This window comes from Bidens hawaiensis, unplaced genomic scaffold, assembly GCF_021521415.1.
Source record: "Bidens hawaiensis isolate Kalapana, Puna unplaced genomic scaffold, B.hawaiensis_p1.1 tig00026908_1, whole genome shotgun sequence".
In the NCBI taxonomy this organism is placed as follows: Eukaryota; Viridiplantae; Streptophyta; class Magnoliopsida; order Asterales; family Asteraceae; genus Bidens; species Bidens hawaiensis.
Window position 1 is genome coordinate 31,115 of NW_027494345.1, and position 21,767 is coordinate 52,881.

The window sequence follows — 21,767 nt, forward strand, 5'->3', positions numbered from 1 at the left end:
ATATATACATTATAAAATCAATTTTTTACAACACCTACACAACCAATTTTAACATCCCTACACATGGACAGAACATCAGAATTACAACCAATCTCATCTTTTAGATCATTAGTGGTCATATACAAAATTGTAATATTCCTACACATATACACAACACCTAAACAACGATACACCGACACATATTACAACATTACACAACCTTAATATACCTACACATCATGTATATTACAACACCTACACAACATCAATATACATACACATGAGAATCACAACCAGTCTCATCTTTTAGATCATTAGTGGTCATGTACAAAATTGTAATATTCATACACATATACACAACACCTACACAACGATACACCGACACATATTACAATACTCACACAACCTTAATATACCTACACATCATATGTACTCAGTTTGCAGATAATCCCTACATAGCCAACACACATACATATCATTACACTAACCATAAATTATCTGACTCTTGCAAATGATCTTACACATCATGAAAAATTTGCAAATAACCCTACACACCCTACACATATATGATTAAATACCATAAATGATGACAAGTGTAATTAGATGAAAACCTTACAGTATCCCCCAATTCTTTTTTTCTAAATCCCTAGTTTTCCCCTAAATCAATAAATACAACAAAATTATAGTTTGATTATAAATTTGGTTTCTTAATTCCAAAAACATATATGTATTGAGTTATTAAAAAAAGAAAAAAACTAAAATAAAATAAAATATACAATACTAACCTTCATATACATACTCGATCAATGGACTGGAGATTGAGATACTAGAGATTTTGGAAATAGATTGGATTAGTGATTGAAGATTGTGGAATTTAAATATTATCGATGATGATGTGAGAATTAATGTGGAAATCGTTCAGGGGAAATTGAGGATGATAAAGAGAGTTTTAATTAGGGCATAAAAGGGGGAGCAGATATTGTACGTTTTAAAATAAAAGCCTACACCTAAAAGACTACTCTACCCTTTTTACTTAAAATCATGTTAAAATATTGTGTTGGTAATTACAACTATGCCACTTCTAATCTATACCATTGATTACACATAACTAATGGTTAAGATTTATTTCTCTCACTTCTCACTATAAGTTTACTTCTCGCATGATCCATCCCCTATATATTTAAACACATATATTTAAAGTGGTTATTAAATGTCTTAATTGTGCTTAAAACCCGCTGTAAAAGACTTGTTTTTATTTAGTATAATGGGAAAAAAAAATTAATTGTTAAAAAAGATGAAAAAAACTGCTCAATCTATTGAGCATATACCTTTTATTGAACATATGTTTCTTTATTCCACGAGAAAGTTAAATAATGCATAGTTAACAAAAATTTATTTTACTTAAGGCACCCCGATGGAGTATAAGCTATACACATGTATACAAATCATGTAACAAATTTCTTTCTTGGAAGCATTATCATTTGGGGAGACGGAAATAAATTGGTACGGGATTATGTGGCTCCGGGGTAGCATCCCACACTGAAAACGCACTCGTTGAGTTCATCCATCTATCGGTCATTTCTGGAAAGTGTCGGTCCAACACATCTTTCAAACTCTCGGTTGTGTTCACCCATTCGAACCCTTTTTTGGTGTACACATCTTCATTAAAATCGCTAGTAAAGAATCTATCTGCTTGGAGTCTCCTTGATGCCATGGCTAGAAATATTATAAACGCTGTCTCGCTAATGGCGAACCCTCTGATCTTTTTCTCGGCCATCATTCCTACCAACAGGTCAAGTTGTTCGACATCATCACCGTACACTTCACGAAGCGTGGCAACAGCTTCTTCATCCTTCGTTAGATCTTCCCATTTAGAAATTGGGATCAAGAAAAGTGATCTACGGAACTCATTGTATCTTGCTACTTTCCTCTCCCTATCCCTATAAACTGCATCCATCATTATATTTATAAATGTTAGAATTAATGTACAATGATATGATACACATAAACGTACACATTCTTTTGTTAAAGAAATAAGATACTTACTCTCGAGTGACGCTAAGTCAACGTGGTCGGGGCGATCTGTCCCGTCCACATTTTGAGGGACAATGTCCCTCACCCAGACAGGATAGTTAAATAGCTCAAGCGCCCCACACGCTTGATGCCCCATTGATACCATTTGTGTTGTAAATCCAATTTCTGACAGTTCCTTTTCTCCTTTCTTCCCAATCAAATTAATCATGTCAACCCTATATGTAATTAACTCATAATGATCAACATACTTGTTTATTGTTATTACATGTACAAACATGCATGCTCTAATTAACTATATGCATGTCTTACTTTTTAGAAATTTTCGGGGACTTGTTAGGGCCGGGCGTGGAATGGACATCCCTAATAATGAGTTGATCAGGTAAGAGAGAATGCATTCGGTAAACACTTGTAAACTCTTCGGTTAGCGAGTAGGGCACACCATGGTTCTCGGGTTTGCTTAACCCTACAAGACCTCCTAAAATACCTCCTCCAACATGCCCAAATGTATCCTTGAATCTTTTCCCCAATAACCCATACCTAAATGTATCAAATTGCAACAAAGTATTAATAATATTGGTACTAACACATAAAACCATATTAGTTAGCTTGTTAAATTAACTAGGTAATCACCAATTTGCTCTCATTCCAGCTTTAAGCATGTCAGTTTTGAGAAGCTCAATGGTCCAATCAATGGTGTGGATCTTTGCGATCACCGCAGAAGTTACTAGTCTTGCGTGACGATACAGATCTTCGTCATCCAAATCGGGGTATTCTTTCTGATTATCATAAGTATATTAACAAGAAGTGAGAAATTTAAGTTGCTGGCTGGTAATTAAATGGCAAATAAGTATATATATATATACCTTTAAGGTGTCACAAACTGCATTATGCTCGTGGATGAAGAGGGCTTGCAAAGTTGACACCCCAATCCAACTGTTACGAATGTCGCCTGCTATGGGCAATCCATCGTTGTCATGTTGGAGGAGGTCGTCTTTTGCAATCTTGAGCTTTCCGTCAATGAACGTTCTGACATGATTTGCAGCCCTTGAGTTGCTACCATATACTGCACTTCCGTCCCTATACATATATATATATACTGCTCTTAATTAACTTCATATTATTTAGTAGCTACATTGACTTAACTTATTCTATAGAATATGATAGGGGATCGATAATTCGAATGAACACTCAGTTGTGGACTGATATAATTTTGGAGAAGAGGAGAAAAATGATCAGTAATTCACAAAAATAATTATAATCTTAAGACCATTTTGATAGTTTAGGCTTTATTTTAGGTTTTTGGTTATATTATTTCCGTTACGATTAGTTGATTAATTCTCTAGTAAGCCTACCGTATGTTAGTTTGATCAAATTTAATGTTATGGATTTCTGTTTACTGTCAACAACGAACAACAAATAAAAATCCATATGTATTTATTAAGAACGATTTATGATATATATTACAATATATGATCCCTTGTACGTGTTTTATCTAAACATTTACTAGAACGTATCTTCTGCTTTAACGTGTCGATATATTTATGAATGGAAGTGCATATTAAACATATGCAAATAAACACTATATACATACCACCAAGGGGTTCTGATGTTACGGTGACCTTTCTTAATGTCCAAAAGACCAGTATCAACTTCTTTTGTCGCGAAGAACTTGAAGGATTTTAGAGGGCATTCAGTAGCAACTTCCGCAGGCGCCTTAAGCTCAATCTGTAAATCCATGGTTAATGCATATATGTGTTAGTTAATTAGCACTTCAATTCATCCTTGATTCTTATGTCGTTGGAGGCGCGTATATTAATTAATTACCAGACCTGTTTTGTTTCTTCAAGGTGATCAATCCAATCGTGAATCATGAACTGAATCCATGAAGCAGCAATCATGTTGAACTGTTTTCCAGTGTCTAGAAGTTTTTTGCGTGCTAGAAGCTTTGTTGCTATCACCATCGGATCTGGCTTCAGTAGCTGATACACAAAAATACGTTTTATTACACATAATTTGTGCGCCTCACCTAGCTACTTGTTGGACGTAATTTCTGAGTTATGTAAATTTGAATAAAATTAGCGAAGCCTATATAATTAACAAGTTCATTCCATCGTATTATTATATCAATTCATTTACGGTTTACAAACCATTTAACCTGTTGTACCGATTACAACCCGTTTATTAAAACGGGTCACGTACATGGGTAGATCATCTCTCACTTCTCATAAATATTTATGTTTGGACAAAACTGTTATTCCCGTCATGAAAAAGTATTCAAGTCACTATGATTAAACAAAATAATATAATTGTGAAGTATGTGCATTAAAATGTTCTAGTAGTAATTATCAGTGTGGAGCCTACGATGTTGCTAGGAGGCTTTAGGTAATGCAACGGCCTCAGTCAGGCCTGTTCTTTACATCTTTTTCTTTTCCGAGTTCGAGAGTTTAACTTGGGTCAGCGGGGTAGCAGTTAGAATTTCAGGTACAGCCAATAACCACTACATTATAAAAAGAAAAAAACAAAATAAAAAAATAAATAATTATTGGATATCGGATCTTAGTCACTGGAACTTAATTACATTATTTACCTGAGAGAGACCCAACTTTAAAAATCGAACTTAATACATAATTCATTGATGATTGATGTATTATAAAAAAATAAAATCTTCTTTTTTTTTCTTTTAAATTTTGTTAAACTTATCATGTGTCTCAATATTATGTATATAAGACCGTCTTAACGCAACCACATTTAAGCCCATCCGTGTCTTCCTCACGTAGCCAAGAATTGATGCACATAGTTTTGTTTTTTTGTATTCCCTCACAAACTAATATATTAGATACTGTGGATTGATGGGTACGATACTATTGGGGTGACAATGTGTATAGGTAAAAAGATGATGTGGTATTCTCAATAGGCCAACATGTGAGAAGTGAGAAGGATGATTTTAGCATTACAGTCGGTCTAAGACCATACGTAATGGTTAATGCTTCTTAAGAGGCATCTTCTGTCATATATGTTCACTCTTTTTAGTTAAAAACATTTGTAATTGCTTATGCCCTTTAGTGCCCTTTCAATCATTACCATATAGGGATTTACTATAGAAACGTCTATGCCCCTATTATGTCCCATAATATACCCGGTGATAGTTTACTTGCTTTATCCGCCACTATATTGTCTCTATAATTAATGAACCATTACCGATGTCTAATAGCAATTCTGACAACATTTCTATCTCTTTCTCTATAATTACATTAAAAATACTATATTTTCTCTCTTACGACCAAAATTATTTTTCAATTCACAGAGTCGGCCATGTTCATCTACATAACAGTGACGTGGCGAGACATTATTCATTTCTTTGTGAAACCATTACAGATGACCTTGATATTCTAAACGTCTTACAAAAATATATATTTGATTAAAATTTTATTATATTTATCATGTTTCTTAATTAATATTATCTTTCTAACTATCAATTTAAACATCATACGTTCGGGAAAGAAACATTTGCTTATAAAAAGCTTTGAAATTAAATTAAAGACTTTGTCGTGAAAAGAAACTTGGCCTAATCAAACTTAAAATGCAACTTAAGAAAAGAAGTTGGAAAAGAACACTAGAAGCTCAATCAATCACCGATTAATATATACACATACCTTATCTTTCTGATCAACAGGTGACATGTTACGGCCAAAGAAACTTCCTTCGCTACCGGCACCATCATTCAAAGGATCGTTAAACGTTCCATTAGCCGTCCTGAAATCAACATCCTCGGTATCAAACCGAACCCGCACTCGTGTTTTCCCAACATTGAGTAAATTATACTTGTCATGGAGAATCCGACGAATAGCCAAGTAAGCAAGCCCTAAGAACACTGGAAACCGGTGCCACCCTATCCCGGACTTATCGACAACATGAATGATCTGCCAAAGTATATATTCATCATGTTTTCTTGAGCTAATTATTTAAAATAGTTATAAGTATTAGTTAATGAACTTGCATGCATGGATTAATATTACTTAACGTACCAAGAAGAGAAACTTGTGGATGGGTGTCATCCTGTCGAAGAGTTCATGAAAGTCGGGATGGATGAAGTGTTTGATGGGTGAAAAGAATATTTGTGTTGCAGAAGATATGAATGTTTTCATTTTGTGTGTTTTTGGTATAATGTTTTTGTGAGGTTTACAAAGCTAAAATTGACTATTTATAGAACTATATATGATATGGGCACTTCAAACACGTTTGTGGTTTGACTCTGAATATTCTAACACTTGAAAGTTGAATATACGAAAAGTAAGAAGGTTAATTAGTTGCACACAAAATTAAAATGTACAAGAACCACAATTTGGAAAATGGAAAATTTCTAAGTCGAGTTTGTACAACCATATATGCTACGAAACCACTACGCATAACAACTTGATTTAATCCCCGAAGTCTAACCATTTGGTTAAATTGAATAAAAATAAGATATGTTGGATTTTAATAATCTCTGTTAAATAGTATTGGCAAATAATAATCCATATTCATTTATCATCGTTGGCGGTTTCAAATTTAAAAAAGTTGGTCCCCCAATGATCCCCGATAAAAAAAACTTAATGACGTTATATATTTTTCCAAATTTTAAACTAATGTTTTAGGGTTTTTAATATGAAGGGGGATACGAGTCGATTGATTTAAACATAGCTCGAAACGATGATCCAATCGACTTGATTTTTGTTAAATTGTAAGTTTAAACACCCGAATTGAAATATTGTTTTGTCGTTTTGGAGCACTGTTTCGAATTAAGTTTTACATCAGTCGACTCGTATCCTCTTCCGATCTAAACCTAAAACATTAGTTTGAAATTCGGCAAAGTATAACGCCGTTAAGTCTTTTTTCACGGAAGGGCATTTGGAGCCAACTTTTTAAAATGTGGGACTGCCAAGAGCGATAAAATGAATGAGGATCATTATCGGCCAATATCATTCAATAGAGATTGCTAACATCCAATAAACCTAAAAATAATAATTAGCTTTGATAGCTGGAGTATTCCAAGAATATATTCATCTACGTTTCAGTACTATAAGTTTTAATCAAGTATTTTCATTTCTTTACGTGCATTGGTTACTATAGTTAATACCGATACTGACCGAGCTCACACCGCATTCCCGCTTGAATGCATAGAATTGATTGCAACTAGTTGTATATAAAATATGTAGGGGATTTTTTTTTAATAATTAAACTGATTAACTCGTTTCACCTAATACCATTTTCATATTTATCCATTTCACTGTCAAAGATTAAGTATATATCAAATCGACCATGTTAGTCATAAATGAGCATTAGTTAAACATATATGTTATAATTAAGAGAAAAGAGTACTTATAGGTTAACGATCATATTTTAGTACGAACCCGATTTGAAAGTTAGCAAACCTTACTTACATTAGCTATACAAAGTAAAACATAATAGAAATTAGATTGTTTGAACATAACTTTCGGAAGAGAACTTTAATTTTAATAAGAGTTCATTTTCATAAATAAAAGTCACAAACTAATTACTTATTATCTAGTTTTAACTCAGTCTTTTCAAGGTGAGGAGGTGGAAAAGGTAACCATGGGCGACGGGACCACCGGCGTTGCCGTCTTAGATGGGAAGAACAGAATGTGGGCTGCTATATATTTTGATAAATTCTCAACTGCACTCACATCAAACTTTAAACCCCTACCAAAACGTTAAAAGTTAGTGTTTGAGGTCCCCCAAGGTTTTTTTGTCTTGTTATTTCATGTCTATTTTTTTGTCCCATGATTCTTATTTAATTTTTAAAGATTTATATCATCATATCTTTAAAAAATCTTAAAAGGGTATAGGGAGTGGATGCACGAACTCAGGATCAGGAAGAGGTTTTATATAGGCAAAGGGTATATCATATCTTTAAAACTTAATTATGGTTTTATATAAATCATAATTGATCTAAAAAGAAAATGTTTAGTGCACACTCTTTACACCAAGTCGAATTGCCTTTAGAAATATTTTAATTTAACTACTTTGTATGAATTAGTTAATTAATAGATTAAAATAATATTAATTAACATATTTGGAATGATATATTAGGTTCTCCCAAATTTAAAAACGTTATATAGTTTTTCTCTTTTATTATTCTTGTATGAGATAATGGTCAGAAAAACTAAGTTTGCCTATACTCAAGAATATTTGTTGCAGGTAGAAGCATAATAATTTTGGTGCTGGTTTTACTACATTGATATGATAAAGCCTTTTCGCTCAAACCAATTTTCATGTTCTTCACTAATCACTAAATATAGCAATTGATGTTATGGTTCAATGTCATGGGATAATAGCTGAGGTTTGAGACTTTATGGTCTATCAGGTATGAAATCTGACTCAAGGGTTTTCCCGCGATGATAGGTTTCCTTCTTGATAGTATTTTTAGGTGAGTAAAATCTGGAGCGTCAAAATCAGTATTAATGGTTGACATCACGTTCCAAGAAAGTTCACTCAAGTATTGAGAGTAGTTCTAAACACTGTTAACAAAAATAATCACTAAATAAAGATTTAACCAATTCAAATACCGGAATTAATATTTTTCATGGATGCCTATGTAACTTATATAATGTATTTGCAAAATCAATGTATGATAATAAAATGTTAAATAGACCACACGAGAGAGAAATACGTAAAAACTAGTTTATGAGTTGCGCATACAACATAAAGACCAATATTTATAGTGCATGTATTGTCCTTGTCCTTTACCTAAGAACATGCTATGTAAGTTAGGCCATCCAGTGACTCAAGTCACCGTCAATGTATGATAATAAAATGTTAAATAGACCACACGAGAGAGAAATACGTAAAAACTAGTTTATGAGTTGCGTATACAACATAAAGACCAATATTTATAGTGCATGTATTGTCCTTGTCCTTTACCTAAGAACATACTATGTAAGTTAGGCCATCCAGTGACTCAAGTCACCGTCAAGGGCTGACACGAGGCCACGTCAAAGAAGGCCGCGAGAGAGGAAGAAGAGGAGGGCGGCGAGGGTGAAGCAGCGGTGGTGTGGGGTTTACCGCATAACCTTATGAACAAAGCCTTCATTGTTCACTAGCTACACCTATGGAAATAACATAACTATTACTTACTCAAATTTACCCTTTTCATTTTCTAAATAATTTCTTTTAACACACTAACTCAAAAAATTAAAATATAAAGGGAGACAAAAATGAGAACTGTGAGAAGAATTTGTAATTACACCAAAAAAGCCCCTTAAATATAAATTAAAAAAAACAATAAAAAAATCATAAGTCAAAAATAAAAACGAAAAAAATTAAAAAAACTAAAATGTTTCCGCCATCATTCCCGTTCAAAAAAAAAATACAAAAAAATGACGAAAAGACACAATGACGAGATCAAAGACACAATGACGAAAAAAACAAAAGACAGAAATATAGCTAAAAAAAGGCACAATAGATTGCGAAATATAACAAAATGCCGAACAAAATATAACACAATGTTGAGTAATATATCACAATATAAAAAAAAGGCACAATGTCAAAGAAAAAAGACACAATCAATGACAAAAAATAAACATAAACACAATGATAAACAAAAAGACACAACGACTTTTTTCACTTACCATTTTTTTATGAGAACGAAAAAGATGGTGGAAACATTTTTGTGTTTTTACTTTTTTTATTTTTTTATAAAATTTTGAGTTATCATTTATTTTTTAATATTTTAAGGGTTTTTTTGTGTGGCTATAAATCTTTCTCACCATTCTTATTTTATTTCCCTTTTTATAGAATAACTTGACCCCTACTCTTAAATATGCAATTCATCATAAGACTACAACCCAAACCTTATTAAAAGGAAACATTTTTGGCTTTTTGCTACACACGTTAATATCGTCTGTTTATATTATACAATAGAATGTTATTTCAATAAATATCCAGTTGCGTTGATAGAATTATTTAAGAGGTCTATGCATCACAATTACATTTTGGGGAGTTTAAGCAAGTTTTATCTTAAATTAATACGTTGTTTTATTTTACTCTATAATTCACTAAGGGCGCAGGATGTCGTTCCTAACTTCCATACTTCTTGTATCCTTTCTATTCTATCTTTCTGAATAATGTCACGTCACAAACCCCTAAGTTCTCAAAACCTTTTTTTTTATTATTAAAAACATAATGTAAAGTATTGGTGCAAAGAGTACAAGTGATTAGACGTAGGATTAATTGGCATCCGCTCCCCCTCCATCTCCTCTCTTTCCAAATGGGTGGGGGTGGTGTTCACTTTAGGTCAAGGGGTATACAATGCTCGACACCATGCTTCTCATTTGCCAAGTTTACGTTATGTTAGCTTTTTCCCTGTCAATCAACATCACACTTCAACAAAGGATATACACCATTCGTCTCATTCCCTATTTTCTATTTTTATTTGTTATTTAATACAATCTATAATATCTGTAAAATATATTATAAAGTATAATCTTGAACAATATTTGTTACCACTTTTTGTTATATTTGAGTATAATATTAGCAAACTTAGAACACTTAAAAAAAAGTAAGTCTGAACCGTCCATATCTAGAGTAAATTAAACAAAACCCAATTTACTTCTCCTTCATCTATCAAACCAAGCCTCCTTCCACAATTCCACATCCTTCTTCATTCTTCTCAACTCCTAGCCTTCTTCCGCTCAACCTTCACCATAAACCAGCCAAAAAAAAAGGAAAAAGAAAACATTGGAAGACAAGTTCATGTGACCTGCCTAAACACCCTCACGCAGACCGCGTCATGCGTGACGTGAGGGAGGCCAAGGCGGTGTTTAAAGGTTCTCACGCATGACATGACATGGCATGCCAAGCCGGACCTTTCCCTAATCTCTACTGACCCACACCGAGTAGCCTTAGGAAAAGTTGCCATGGTGGCATATTTTATACTTCTAATATATCATACACCATCTGTATACAGTATACCTATATTAATTAGCCATTGACCTTCTAGTTAAAATTTGAGATTTTGTGGTTTTAAGTCCAACCAAAAAAAATATGTATTCCTACATGCATATTTTTATACTTTTAAAGATTTCAGAAGAAAATAGGTAAAATCAAAGAAAGAGCAGGAAAACACAAATAAAAATGAAGATATGAGGGTGTAAATCGAAAATTTGATTTGTCTTGTAGTATTTGTTGAAAACTACTAACTTATTATTATCTGATTACTATTATATTGGTAAAGAAGGTAAATTATACACCGCTAGTTTCAATTTCTAAATATCATTTGATGGCGGATAGAAATATAGAATTAAGGTGATCATGATTCAAGAATTATTTCTTTTTCGTCCAAACATTCAATATAGTGGTTCTAAGTTCTAACTTGTGTCACTATGTGACGAAAAGTTCAAAGTCAAAGTCTTCAATTTTGTTGCTATATCTTTTTTTTCTTTCTTTCTTTAATTAATGATAGAAATTCGGGCTCAATTGCATGTTTTTTCATAGTCTATGTATACTTCATGCGGGCTTTCAACCGTTCATCGTTACTTTGACGCTCAAGAATGGCGCCAACCCATTCCAGGAGTTAACCGACAACTCATAAAACACCCTGACTTGTCTATGCTTGAGAGCTCAATAACGTTGTTATTAATGATAACAAGATTTTTATGCTTATAGCGGGAATCAAACTTATGATCACAAGGGCTTATCCGCCCTAGCTGGTGATAGCGGACAATATTTAAAATTACTAAGATTCATACGCTCTTAAGAGTCTATTTTGATTTGACTTATTATTGAAAACTATTCAAGTTGGAATCATTCAAAAGACAATTTTACACTAGGCAAACGTGTTTTTTCTTCTTTTATTTGGCGAAGAACAAAATATATTATTTTTCTTATTTTATTTGGCAAAGACAGAAACATTTTAAAAGAGGTTTCTTTCAAGAAAAAAAATAAAAACATACATAGGATCTAGATCAAATACAAGTCTGACTTAATATGCGAAACGTGTGAAGGGAAAAAAATATGGGGCATTATCGTAGATGATGTGATTAAGCTATAGTTTTACTTGTGACGTGATAATTATTTTTATTATTATTATAGTAGTTCATAATTTTATTGTAGTGTAATAGCAAGTTCAAAAATTATTACACTACAATACATTTGAGTTAGAATAATAATTAATGCAACAGTAATAAAACTACATTGCAAGTATTATTACAATGGTTCAATAATTGTTATAGCGTGATAATTACTCTATTAGAGTAATTATGAAAATACCACCGCGACTTCCCCCACAGTATTTGATCATATTACATATAAATATTAGCGTATATTAGTTAGTAGGTTATGTACTCGTGTCTTACACAGGCTGAACAATTTAGATTTTGTAAGTGATAACTTTTGATAAATAAATTTAAGTAATACACTAAGTCCAAAATTTAATTATAACTACTATTCACAAACTTAAAAATAAATCATAAATCTCTAAATACTTCTTTCGATACAACATTAGATAATACACTAAAAATATGGTAGCAACTAAAGTAAAATAATATTATGAGAACATAAATGGTACAATCGAAACAATACGAACCAATCATCAATAGAAGAAAATGTTCGATTAGTTGAAGAATGTATAGTAAAGGAGAATCAATAAGGTTTTGATCGACAAAATATGGATATAAAGAAAGATATTACGGTTACAGGTGAAAAGAATGCGGGCCAGGTTCAATTAAAGATCCACGCGTTTTTAACAATGAACCCGTTGAATAATGAAAATGATCAGTTGATAAAAATGTTTTATAAACAAATCTAACGTTTTTAAAAAAATATAAAATATGTTTTGTAAAAGAAATTAAAAAAATCATTAAACAAAAAATATATAATAATAACTTTTAAAAGTAATTATAATTAATAGGAGAGAGATGCAAGAAGAGAAAATAATAATGCATAAGAGGATGACATGTGGCATGAGGAAACTTTTATTTATTATATAGTATAGATTTATATCTTTTATTTATTTATTGTAATTACAATTGTAATTATATTTGTATGAATATTACTAGGAGGTAATCCTCTCATTATATATCTATACATAGAGTTATCAAATTACCAACACCATAAACACATATATAGTAGAGTCTAACCCTTAATGGCCCTAAGCCACCACCTATTACTATAGAAGAGTCGTTGCTACAACCCATTCATTCGTCACCACCACCATTCGTCCACCGCCTGTCTCCATCCGTCCGACCATCTTCAAAGTAGCACACTCATTGCCAACAATTTAAATCATGTCCCCTGACTAAAAAAAACAACACCAATGGCATAGTAAAACCAATTCAATTCCCTTTGTCATCTTCTTCTATCTAAAACTATTTTTTTGTTGGAAATGGCAATAGTTTACCAATTCAAGGTCCTAGTAACACCATTCAGGCATTCACACCCTTCTTACAAATCTAGACAGTTAGGTTATGCAATTTGCTTCTAGAATAGCATGTTCCACTTCCAAAGGGCACCATTGTTTATTGTGATAATATCTCGGTAGCGACTTATCTTCCAACTCGGTTCAACAACATTAATGAACAAAGCATATAGATATTGACATACACTTTGTTTAGGAAAATATTCGCCTTGGTCAAATATTCTAGTTGTCCTGTTATATATATATACTAGGTTAGCTACCCGTGTAGCACACGAGTTAGAATAAATAAATTTATTTAAATAATAACATAATGTGACATACAAAAAAATATGCTGAAAATATATAAAGATATATTATATTGTATAATAAATTACACACTATACAATATGGAAATAGAAAATTTATAAATCTCTAAATATTTCTTGATACACAATGTTTGTAGCTTTATTTGTAAATTTACTTGTTTTTTCAAAACTTAGTAATTTTACATTGTTTCTGATTTTACCTCTAGATAATGCAACAAATAACTGGTCATGAGTTAAAACAAATTGTCTAAAAAACAAACCAACAATCTACAATGATTGACCTTCGCTTTTGTTAATCTTCATTACAAACAAAAATTAAGTGAAAATTTCATTCTTTAAAATTAGTACTTTTATCTAAAGGTGTAGGATTTAAAAAAATAAATAAATAAAATTATGAGTTCCAATATTATTTACGGATATGATTTCGGCTTCTATAGCACGGCTATCATATTGTATATTCACATGTAGCTTAATTTCATTGAATAGACCAATTTTAGTTAATATTTTAATTAGCATCAATTCAACATCAGCTTTTAGAACTAACCTATGACTTAACAAACTTATATTTTGAGGTCAATTAAAAAGTCAAGAAACTAATAATTACTTGTAACGTATCATTTTATGTCTGATAGATACCATATGAAGAATATAAAGATATACAAAGTCAACTCATCGTCTGATTAACAGTGTGCTAACGTTTAACATTTGTATTCCAAAGGTAAGAAGTTGTCTTTACCGCATGAAAAACCAAAACATGTAGTATAGTGTTAATATTTTTGTAGATTTTTAAGATGATGAACTTAACATAAATGATGGGTTGATTAAATAGCAAATTAAAAAATTGTTGTGAATGGCTACTTTTTTAAACCAACCCGTGGATCGAAACCCATTCTAATAATAAATTGTTTTAACTTGAACCATGTTTGATACTTTAACCGGTTAAAAAATTAGTCGCTTGAATTAACATAAACATCGAGAATACTTCAATAGTTATTTTGTCTTTTAAGAGTTTGAATGATTAAACAGAAAAAAAATGTATTTAATATGAGAGAGAGGAAAGAAAATTTAAAATACAAAATTATTAATAATAAAGATAAATGTATTTAATATGAGAGAGAGAAGGGAAAATTTTGTAAGAATTAATATGTTGATGACATGTGACAATAAGAAAGTTTTATTTATTATATAGTATAGATATTCACAGTATGCACATACTTTCATCGAAGGTCTATCACATCATCGATCTGTACTAGATTTTTGTATTCAATTTAGTGTTCATCTTACTAATGATCGAACTCGAGGCGAATATTTATTACTATTATTTCAGTTATATATTGTAATTATATGTGTATAATTATTTCTAAGTGATAATCTCATTTTGAATTTTGTATATCATAAATTTGTAATATGGTTTTCAAATTATAATATTATAAATAGTTTTAATAAAGTTGTGAAAATGATCATTAAGTTAGGTAGAGTTCTAAGTTTATCTTCAAAACAATAACAAAATATTGATGCAAATACAAAGTTCTAGAAAATGTGCATTTGTGTTCATCGTGTTATAGTTAGCAAAGTCATTTAGAAGTACATTTATCAAATTGTTGTTTTTACAACCTTGTTCTATTGTACCACAGAATCCATAGAAAACTCAATTTTTAGAATTCTATTAGTTTCTGATTTTTGTATATTGTAGTAGATTAGAGATTGATGTATATATTACACGAGTTGCATTATTTTTACATGCAATAAAGAGATTATTTATAAATAGAAAGAAATGAACGTCTCATTCAGCCATTTGTAATTTTGTATTGCCTTAAAAATTCATGGAATACACGTGATGGTGGAGAGAAACGTGACTGCCCAACGAACCAAATTTGCATTTTATATTCAATTTTGTTTAATTAACAATTTTTAAAGATATATTAATGCTGCTATCTAAAATAGGCCGATAAATTTAAGTAATCGATATAGACGAGAGAAATTATTGATACTTAATTTATAAATGTAAAATGGCACATGTAGATCTAATCTTATGTGACTCATGTTTATTATTTTCCCTATCTTAAATAAATTTGAATCAGTTTCTTACCTCTATTATTAGTTTTATATAGAATGCATGTATTATTAGTTTCTAACATGAGTAAAATGTTAGAAACCAGTAGGTGTCTTACTCATTATAATCGATCAACTATGATATATTATATGATAACATTACAAGAGAAGTAAAATGGGACGAGGTCAAGGGGATCATACCAAAACGAAGGGTTGAGGCCGTGTTATGGGTCTGATACCAAGGTCAAGGTCGAGCCATGAGGCTAAACAAAACCGGTGACTTGTGTTCTGATACCGGTTTTGTTTAGATTAGATCTAGCATGTGCCATTTTACATTTATAAATCAAGTATCAATAATTTCTCTCGTCTATATCGCTTATTTAAATTTATCGGCCTATTTTAGATAGCAGCATTAATATATCTTTAAAAATTGTTAATTAAACAAAATTGAATATAAAATGCAAATTTGGTTCGTTGGGCAGTCACGTTTCTCTCCACCATCACGTGTATTCCATGAATTTTTAAGGCAATACAAAATTACAAATGACTGACTGAGACGTTCATTTCTTTCTATTTATAAATAATCTCTTTATTGCATGTAAAAATAATGCAACTCGTGTAATATATACATCAATCTCTAATCTACTACAATATACAAAAATCAGAAACTAACAGAATTCTAAAAATTGAGTTTTCTATGGATTCTGTGGTACAATAGAACAAGGTTGTAAAAACAACAATTTGATAAATGTACTTCTAAATGACTTTGTTAACTATATCACGATGAACACAAATGCACATTTTCTAGAACTTTGTATTTGCATCAATATTTTGTTATTGTTTTGAAGATAAATTTGAAGATACATGTATATAGCTTGCACATATATGAACATTCGCAAACTACGTATATATACTTTAACGAGTTATAAAATTATTTTAGTTTCTTTTAGGTTTTGGAAAAGATTAATAACATAGTAAAATTGTAAAAGAAAAAAAAATAAATGAATAAATAAATTATTGTATAAAAGTATTATCTACGAGTTTTAAGGTGAAAACGTGCTTAATATGTTAGTAGTATGAAGAAAACAAATAGATAATATGTTTGACAAAACTAACATTATTATGACTACCATATAATATTGAAATCAAAGTCCATAATGTATGAAATTCAAAACATAAAGTAGGAAATTGAGAAGTTGAGATTAGACTACTAGAGTCAGCAAAAGAATAGTATAAAGTACGAAAGAATATACGGTTTTTATAAGTTAAGCTATATTGTTCTTCAAATTTAACATGTTGAGGGATTTTATTAGGAAAATCAAAAAGTATGTGGGTTTTTTATTGTGTTTGCCCTTAATTAAATTGCGGACTATACTAATTATATAGAACAAATATACTATATTCGTTTAAATAAAACCTATATGATGCACAAAAACTAAATTACTTAAAAGAAATACTAGTTAAATAAATTACTAGTATTACCTTCTGAAGTTTAAACACATGGCTTTGAAGAAACATGCCACTCAAAAAGCCCTTGAACCCAAGTCATACCTTCTTTCGCTTTCTCCTCAAGTTGGGCATAGCAGAAAAGTAACTAGCAGGCCTAATCCCATCATCATCCTCTTAGTTATTATCTCCCTTAGTAAGTGGCATACACCTCCGTGATCCACCCCCTTGTCCAGTTTGGAAGTCACGGAGATGAACACCATTTTGCTGCAACCGCAAGCGTTTGTGACGGTGGCTGGAAATTTCACCTTTCTTTCGTCACAAGGGAAGTGGGGGCTGTGGTGAAGAACGTATTGCCTTTCAAGTGTAAGCTGGGTTTCAGTGGGGCCATAAGCATTCCCGGGAAATTTGAGATAAACATTAAAGGAGGCTCATGTGATAAAGGTACTTATAAGTATGGTTAGCTGATAGGGTAGCTTAAAAGTTTATATTAATTTTCAATTAATGACTGTTTAGTTAATTATGGACAATTTTCAATATTTAATGATTATGTAATTAATTAATTATGTACTCTACTTTAACTTTCATTATTTTGAATTTTTACTATAACTAGGGTTTAGAGTGAGAAACAATTGAACCGGTGGCCGATTGGTGGTGTGATCCATGGTGGTTGTTCAGATCAGTAATGAGTTACGATTATATGAATGAATATTTATTTGCAGGTGAGAGAGAAATAATAATAATGGGAGTAATAAAACCATATATATATATATATGTGTGTGTATATATGTCTATAATAAGAAATGGAAATTATATAAAATATAAAGTTGGAAATTGTAGCGAAGTCTTTGTGGTTGTTGGTTGTTTTCGGAAATGGGTGTTAATGATACTGTGTTTTTCGGTCTGTCGTGGTTTTGATTTGTGAAGGTGTTTTGGTTTTTGGTGAAAGAAGATTGAGAGTTTGGTAATGTTGGTATGGTGTTGACGGCTCGAGGGTCCACCCCGTCTACTTGGGTTGACGGGGGCTAAGTTTAATAGGATTCTAAAAACTGTTGGTTATGTAAAGATTTCTTTTCGTGTTGTTATCAGGATTTAAATCCGACTACTTGGATTTTGATAGAAATTGGTCAATCTTAAACATTTTATGAAGAGAATGTCATTAGATTCGTAAATTTGTGTTTGGAAAGTGGTTTTGAATTTGAATACGAGTTAGTAAATGGATTTTCAGGAAGCAATTAGACGAAGTATGGTTGATTTGAGGTCCCAAATAGATATCGATGCATCATCTGCACCTGATGCGTGTAAAGATATTGATACTCCAAGATTATCCTCAGAGATTTCTCTTTCAAACAAATCATCTGTTGATGTGGCTGCAACTACTTTAAATGATCCAGGTTTAATGGAAGTACGGATGGAAACCTCGTATCAAAGCGATCAGATACACCACCATGATTTAGTTAAAGCTGCAAGTGATGATCATAATTCTCAAGGAGAGAGACATGTGGAAACAACGGAATAAGAAAGAGCACGTCGCAACACCACACCAGGTCTTTAACCTCGCCACTCTCACCGTCGTCAGGATATAAAGAGATCTACCCGGACTACCTAATCAACGCGACAATCTAGTTACCTTCTTCACTCACCCTCGAGTACGAACCAGATCAAGCGATTCTAAAGCTAAGCCTCAATACCAAAGTGTTGCCCTCAATCAAATTGGATGAGGTCAACGTTACACGTCAAGGGACCTGTGAGGCTTACTTCGGCTTGCTCATTAACTCTGCTCGTTTTACCACAGAATCCTCTTACAGTATTATCTCCCTTAATAAGTGGCATACACTGGTGAGACAAATTTCTCTCTCTCTCTCCCTCCGCTAATGATTCGTTCATGTTGTTAGTGGGTTTTTTTAGGTGAGTGACATATTTTTAATCCCCAAAATGGCCATATATATAGCCTCCTCCTCTCTTTCTCTCTCTCTCTCTCCTTAAGAAGTTTAACAAGTATACCTTAATATATATTTATATTTGTTACCTGTGGATTAAGAATATATATTAAACATATAAGTACAACACTAAAGTGAAAAATTAAATGAAATACAATTAACTAAATAAACTATACCAATAAATAATATTTATAAATCAGAATTGTGGATGAACTTTTGGTGTTTCCTGCAATCAAATTATTCTGTCGTTATATTCAAACATCTTTCTCATGGTGTGTCAACAACTCTATACGAATAACAATTTTTCCAGGCTATACGGGTCGTGTAGCCCCTATACAAGCCGTATAAGCTTCAAACATCTGACACTCTTCATCACAAAAGAACACAATTTTGTACCTATACGAGCCGTATAGACGCATATGGTATTCAAATAACTTATATGGTGTGTAAATAACTTATGGCATATTAAATATATTATGTTTTTAATTTAATAAAAACCCGAAAATGAAATGATATCAAAGGACAAAACTCAAAGGGAAAACTTTGGATGTTTTTTGCTTTTTACTTTTTATCTTGTGAACCAATGATAGCGGACTTTGATCACTAATTATCTAATCTACGTATCTATATATACCATAAGACAAAATATTGTTATTTATTTAGAAGTATGAAGGCACATCACCGTAGAATTCGAATGAAAAGAGAAGTTGAAATTGTCACATCTTAAATGTCGTTATCACTTTTAATTGTATGTCTAATGGAACTTTGAGAATCTGTTGTATGCCTTTCTATAGGTGATAATAACTGCTACATAACACGACAAATACTCTTAGGGGGTGTTTGGTAGAGAGAAAAGAGGGTGGAGAATTGGATTTCCATTGTTTGGGAGAATTAGGTAGAGAATTGGGGGGAGAATTGGATTTCTCTGGGAATTGGGTGTAGGCAAAAAATTGAGAAATCCAATTCTCTCCATTTTGAAGAGAAATGGAATTCTCTGTGAGCCACCATCGCTTCTCTGCTCTACTCATCTGTCTTCTCGGTGTAGGCAAAAAGTGTGTATGGTATTATTTCCATTGCTCCGACCGGCGATGATGTCCGGCACGGCGGAACCCTACTCCGTCGCGTTGCAACTAGCAACTCCGGCGATGATGTAGGCAAAAACATCCGTTCGTGTCCTACTCCGACTGGCGGAACCCTACTCCATCGCGTCCTACTCCGACCGGCGTCCGTCCGTTCGCAACTAGCAACCCTAAATCGCGGCGGAGTGGTTGGCGGCAGCTGTGGTTTTAGTGGTTGGTGGCCGTGGTGGATTAGAAGAAGATAGAGGAGGAAGAACGGTCGCCGGAGAGAGAGAGGAGAAGGTGGAGTTGGTGGCAGCTGGAAGAGTTAGGTTGAGAGAAGGAGAATGATTTTCACTTCTTTTCTCTATTCTACCAAACAAAGGAAATGATTTTCAATTCTCCACCTATTTCCATTTCTTTCCAATTCCATTTCTCTCCTATTTCCATTTCCATTTCTTCTCATTTTTTTTCTCTGTACCAAACACCCCCTTAGGTTAGAAGTAAGTTTCATGGACAGCTTCCATGGTTTGATCATATTTAGCTTTAAATACTTTACATCTTTATGCCAGTTGTTACACAAATGTAACACCGCTCTTTTATAAATTTATTGTTATGCATACTCTTTTATAAATTTATTATGTTATTCATTCGTCTTATTTTTTATATTATCATTTCATTCAACAAATAAATTAATTGTATTAGTGTAAAATTCACAACAATAATCATGTTAAAGCAAAAAAGGCTCTAGGATATATACTAATTCTTTTTCTTTTATCTAGTATGCTTTTAGCTTTGCTTAAAGGGAGGTGAGAATTTGTGATGATACGTTCGTGGAATAAATTTTTCATATTTCACATTTAAAGGTGTTCACATTTAGATCGTTTAAGTTTGTACTAAAAACATCCATTTCTCTTCTATATGTTTTATTTTGAATATTTTCAAAATTTTTGGCCTTTTTTTCACTTTTTTATTCAGCCCAAACATTTGACGTTCAAACGTAAATCCGAAAAGTTACCTATAATCACCCAACTAAATCCACAATAAAATTGATCGATGTCAAAAAGTAAAAATAAAATTTTTGGTTTTTATTCAGTTTGAACGCAAACAACCCCCGGTAGAGGACAATGCATATCCATCTCTCAAATACTCTCTTAAAAACCCTTCTTTCGTCACTTTTCTAAATATAATCGTTATTTGGGGATTCACATGGGAGTACTTAACCAATTGTCCACTTATCATCAAAATAGTAGTTTAAGAAGTTAATATCATCACCATTTTGATATTAAGCTAAATTGAAGAAACGTGGATCTACTCACTAGTAGCAGATCTACTTTCCTCGGGTGTGATTATACTATTTCACCGATGGTTCTTCTGGATCTGTGTTCTTCCACCTACAAAATGAACAGCGCCGTTACTTACCCCTCAGAAAGGGACAGAGGGGTCCTCTTTGGGGTAACCCTCCGGCGTGAGAATCAGTATATTGTGGAGAAGATGATAATGTGTGTAAGGGAATCTCAAGAGTATTGCTTAATAGCTG

General features: G+C 32.2%; 1 protein-coding gene across 1 annotated transcript; it reads right to left on the bottom strand.

The window, feature by feature from the left end:
* Window positions 1–1,421: 1,421 nt before the first annotated feature.
* On the bottom strand, window positions 1,422–6,203 carry LOC143574413 (alpha-dioxygenase PIOX-like). Its single transcript, XM_077059041.1, has 9 exons — window positions 6,039–6,203; window positions 5,667–5,933; window positions 3,843–3,992; window positions 3,605–3,738; window positions 2,877–3,090; window positions 2,644–2,789; window positions 2,323–2,550; window positions 2,026–2,228; window positions 1,422–1,926 (listed from the first exon to the last, which is right to left on the bottom strand). The coding sequence occupies exons 1-9, from the start codon at window positions 6,156–6,158 to the stop codon at window positions 1,457–1,459; spliced, it is 1,932 nt and encodes a 643-aa protein (XP_076915156.1). The 5' UTR covers window positions 6,159–6,203; the 3' UTR covers window positions 1,422–1,456.
* Window positions 6,204–21,767: the final 15,564 nt, after the last annotated feature.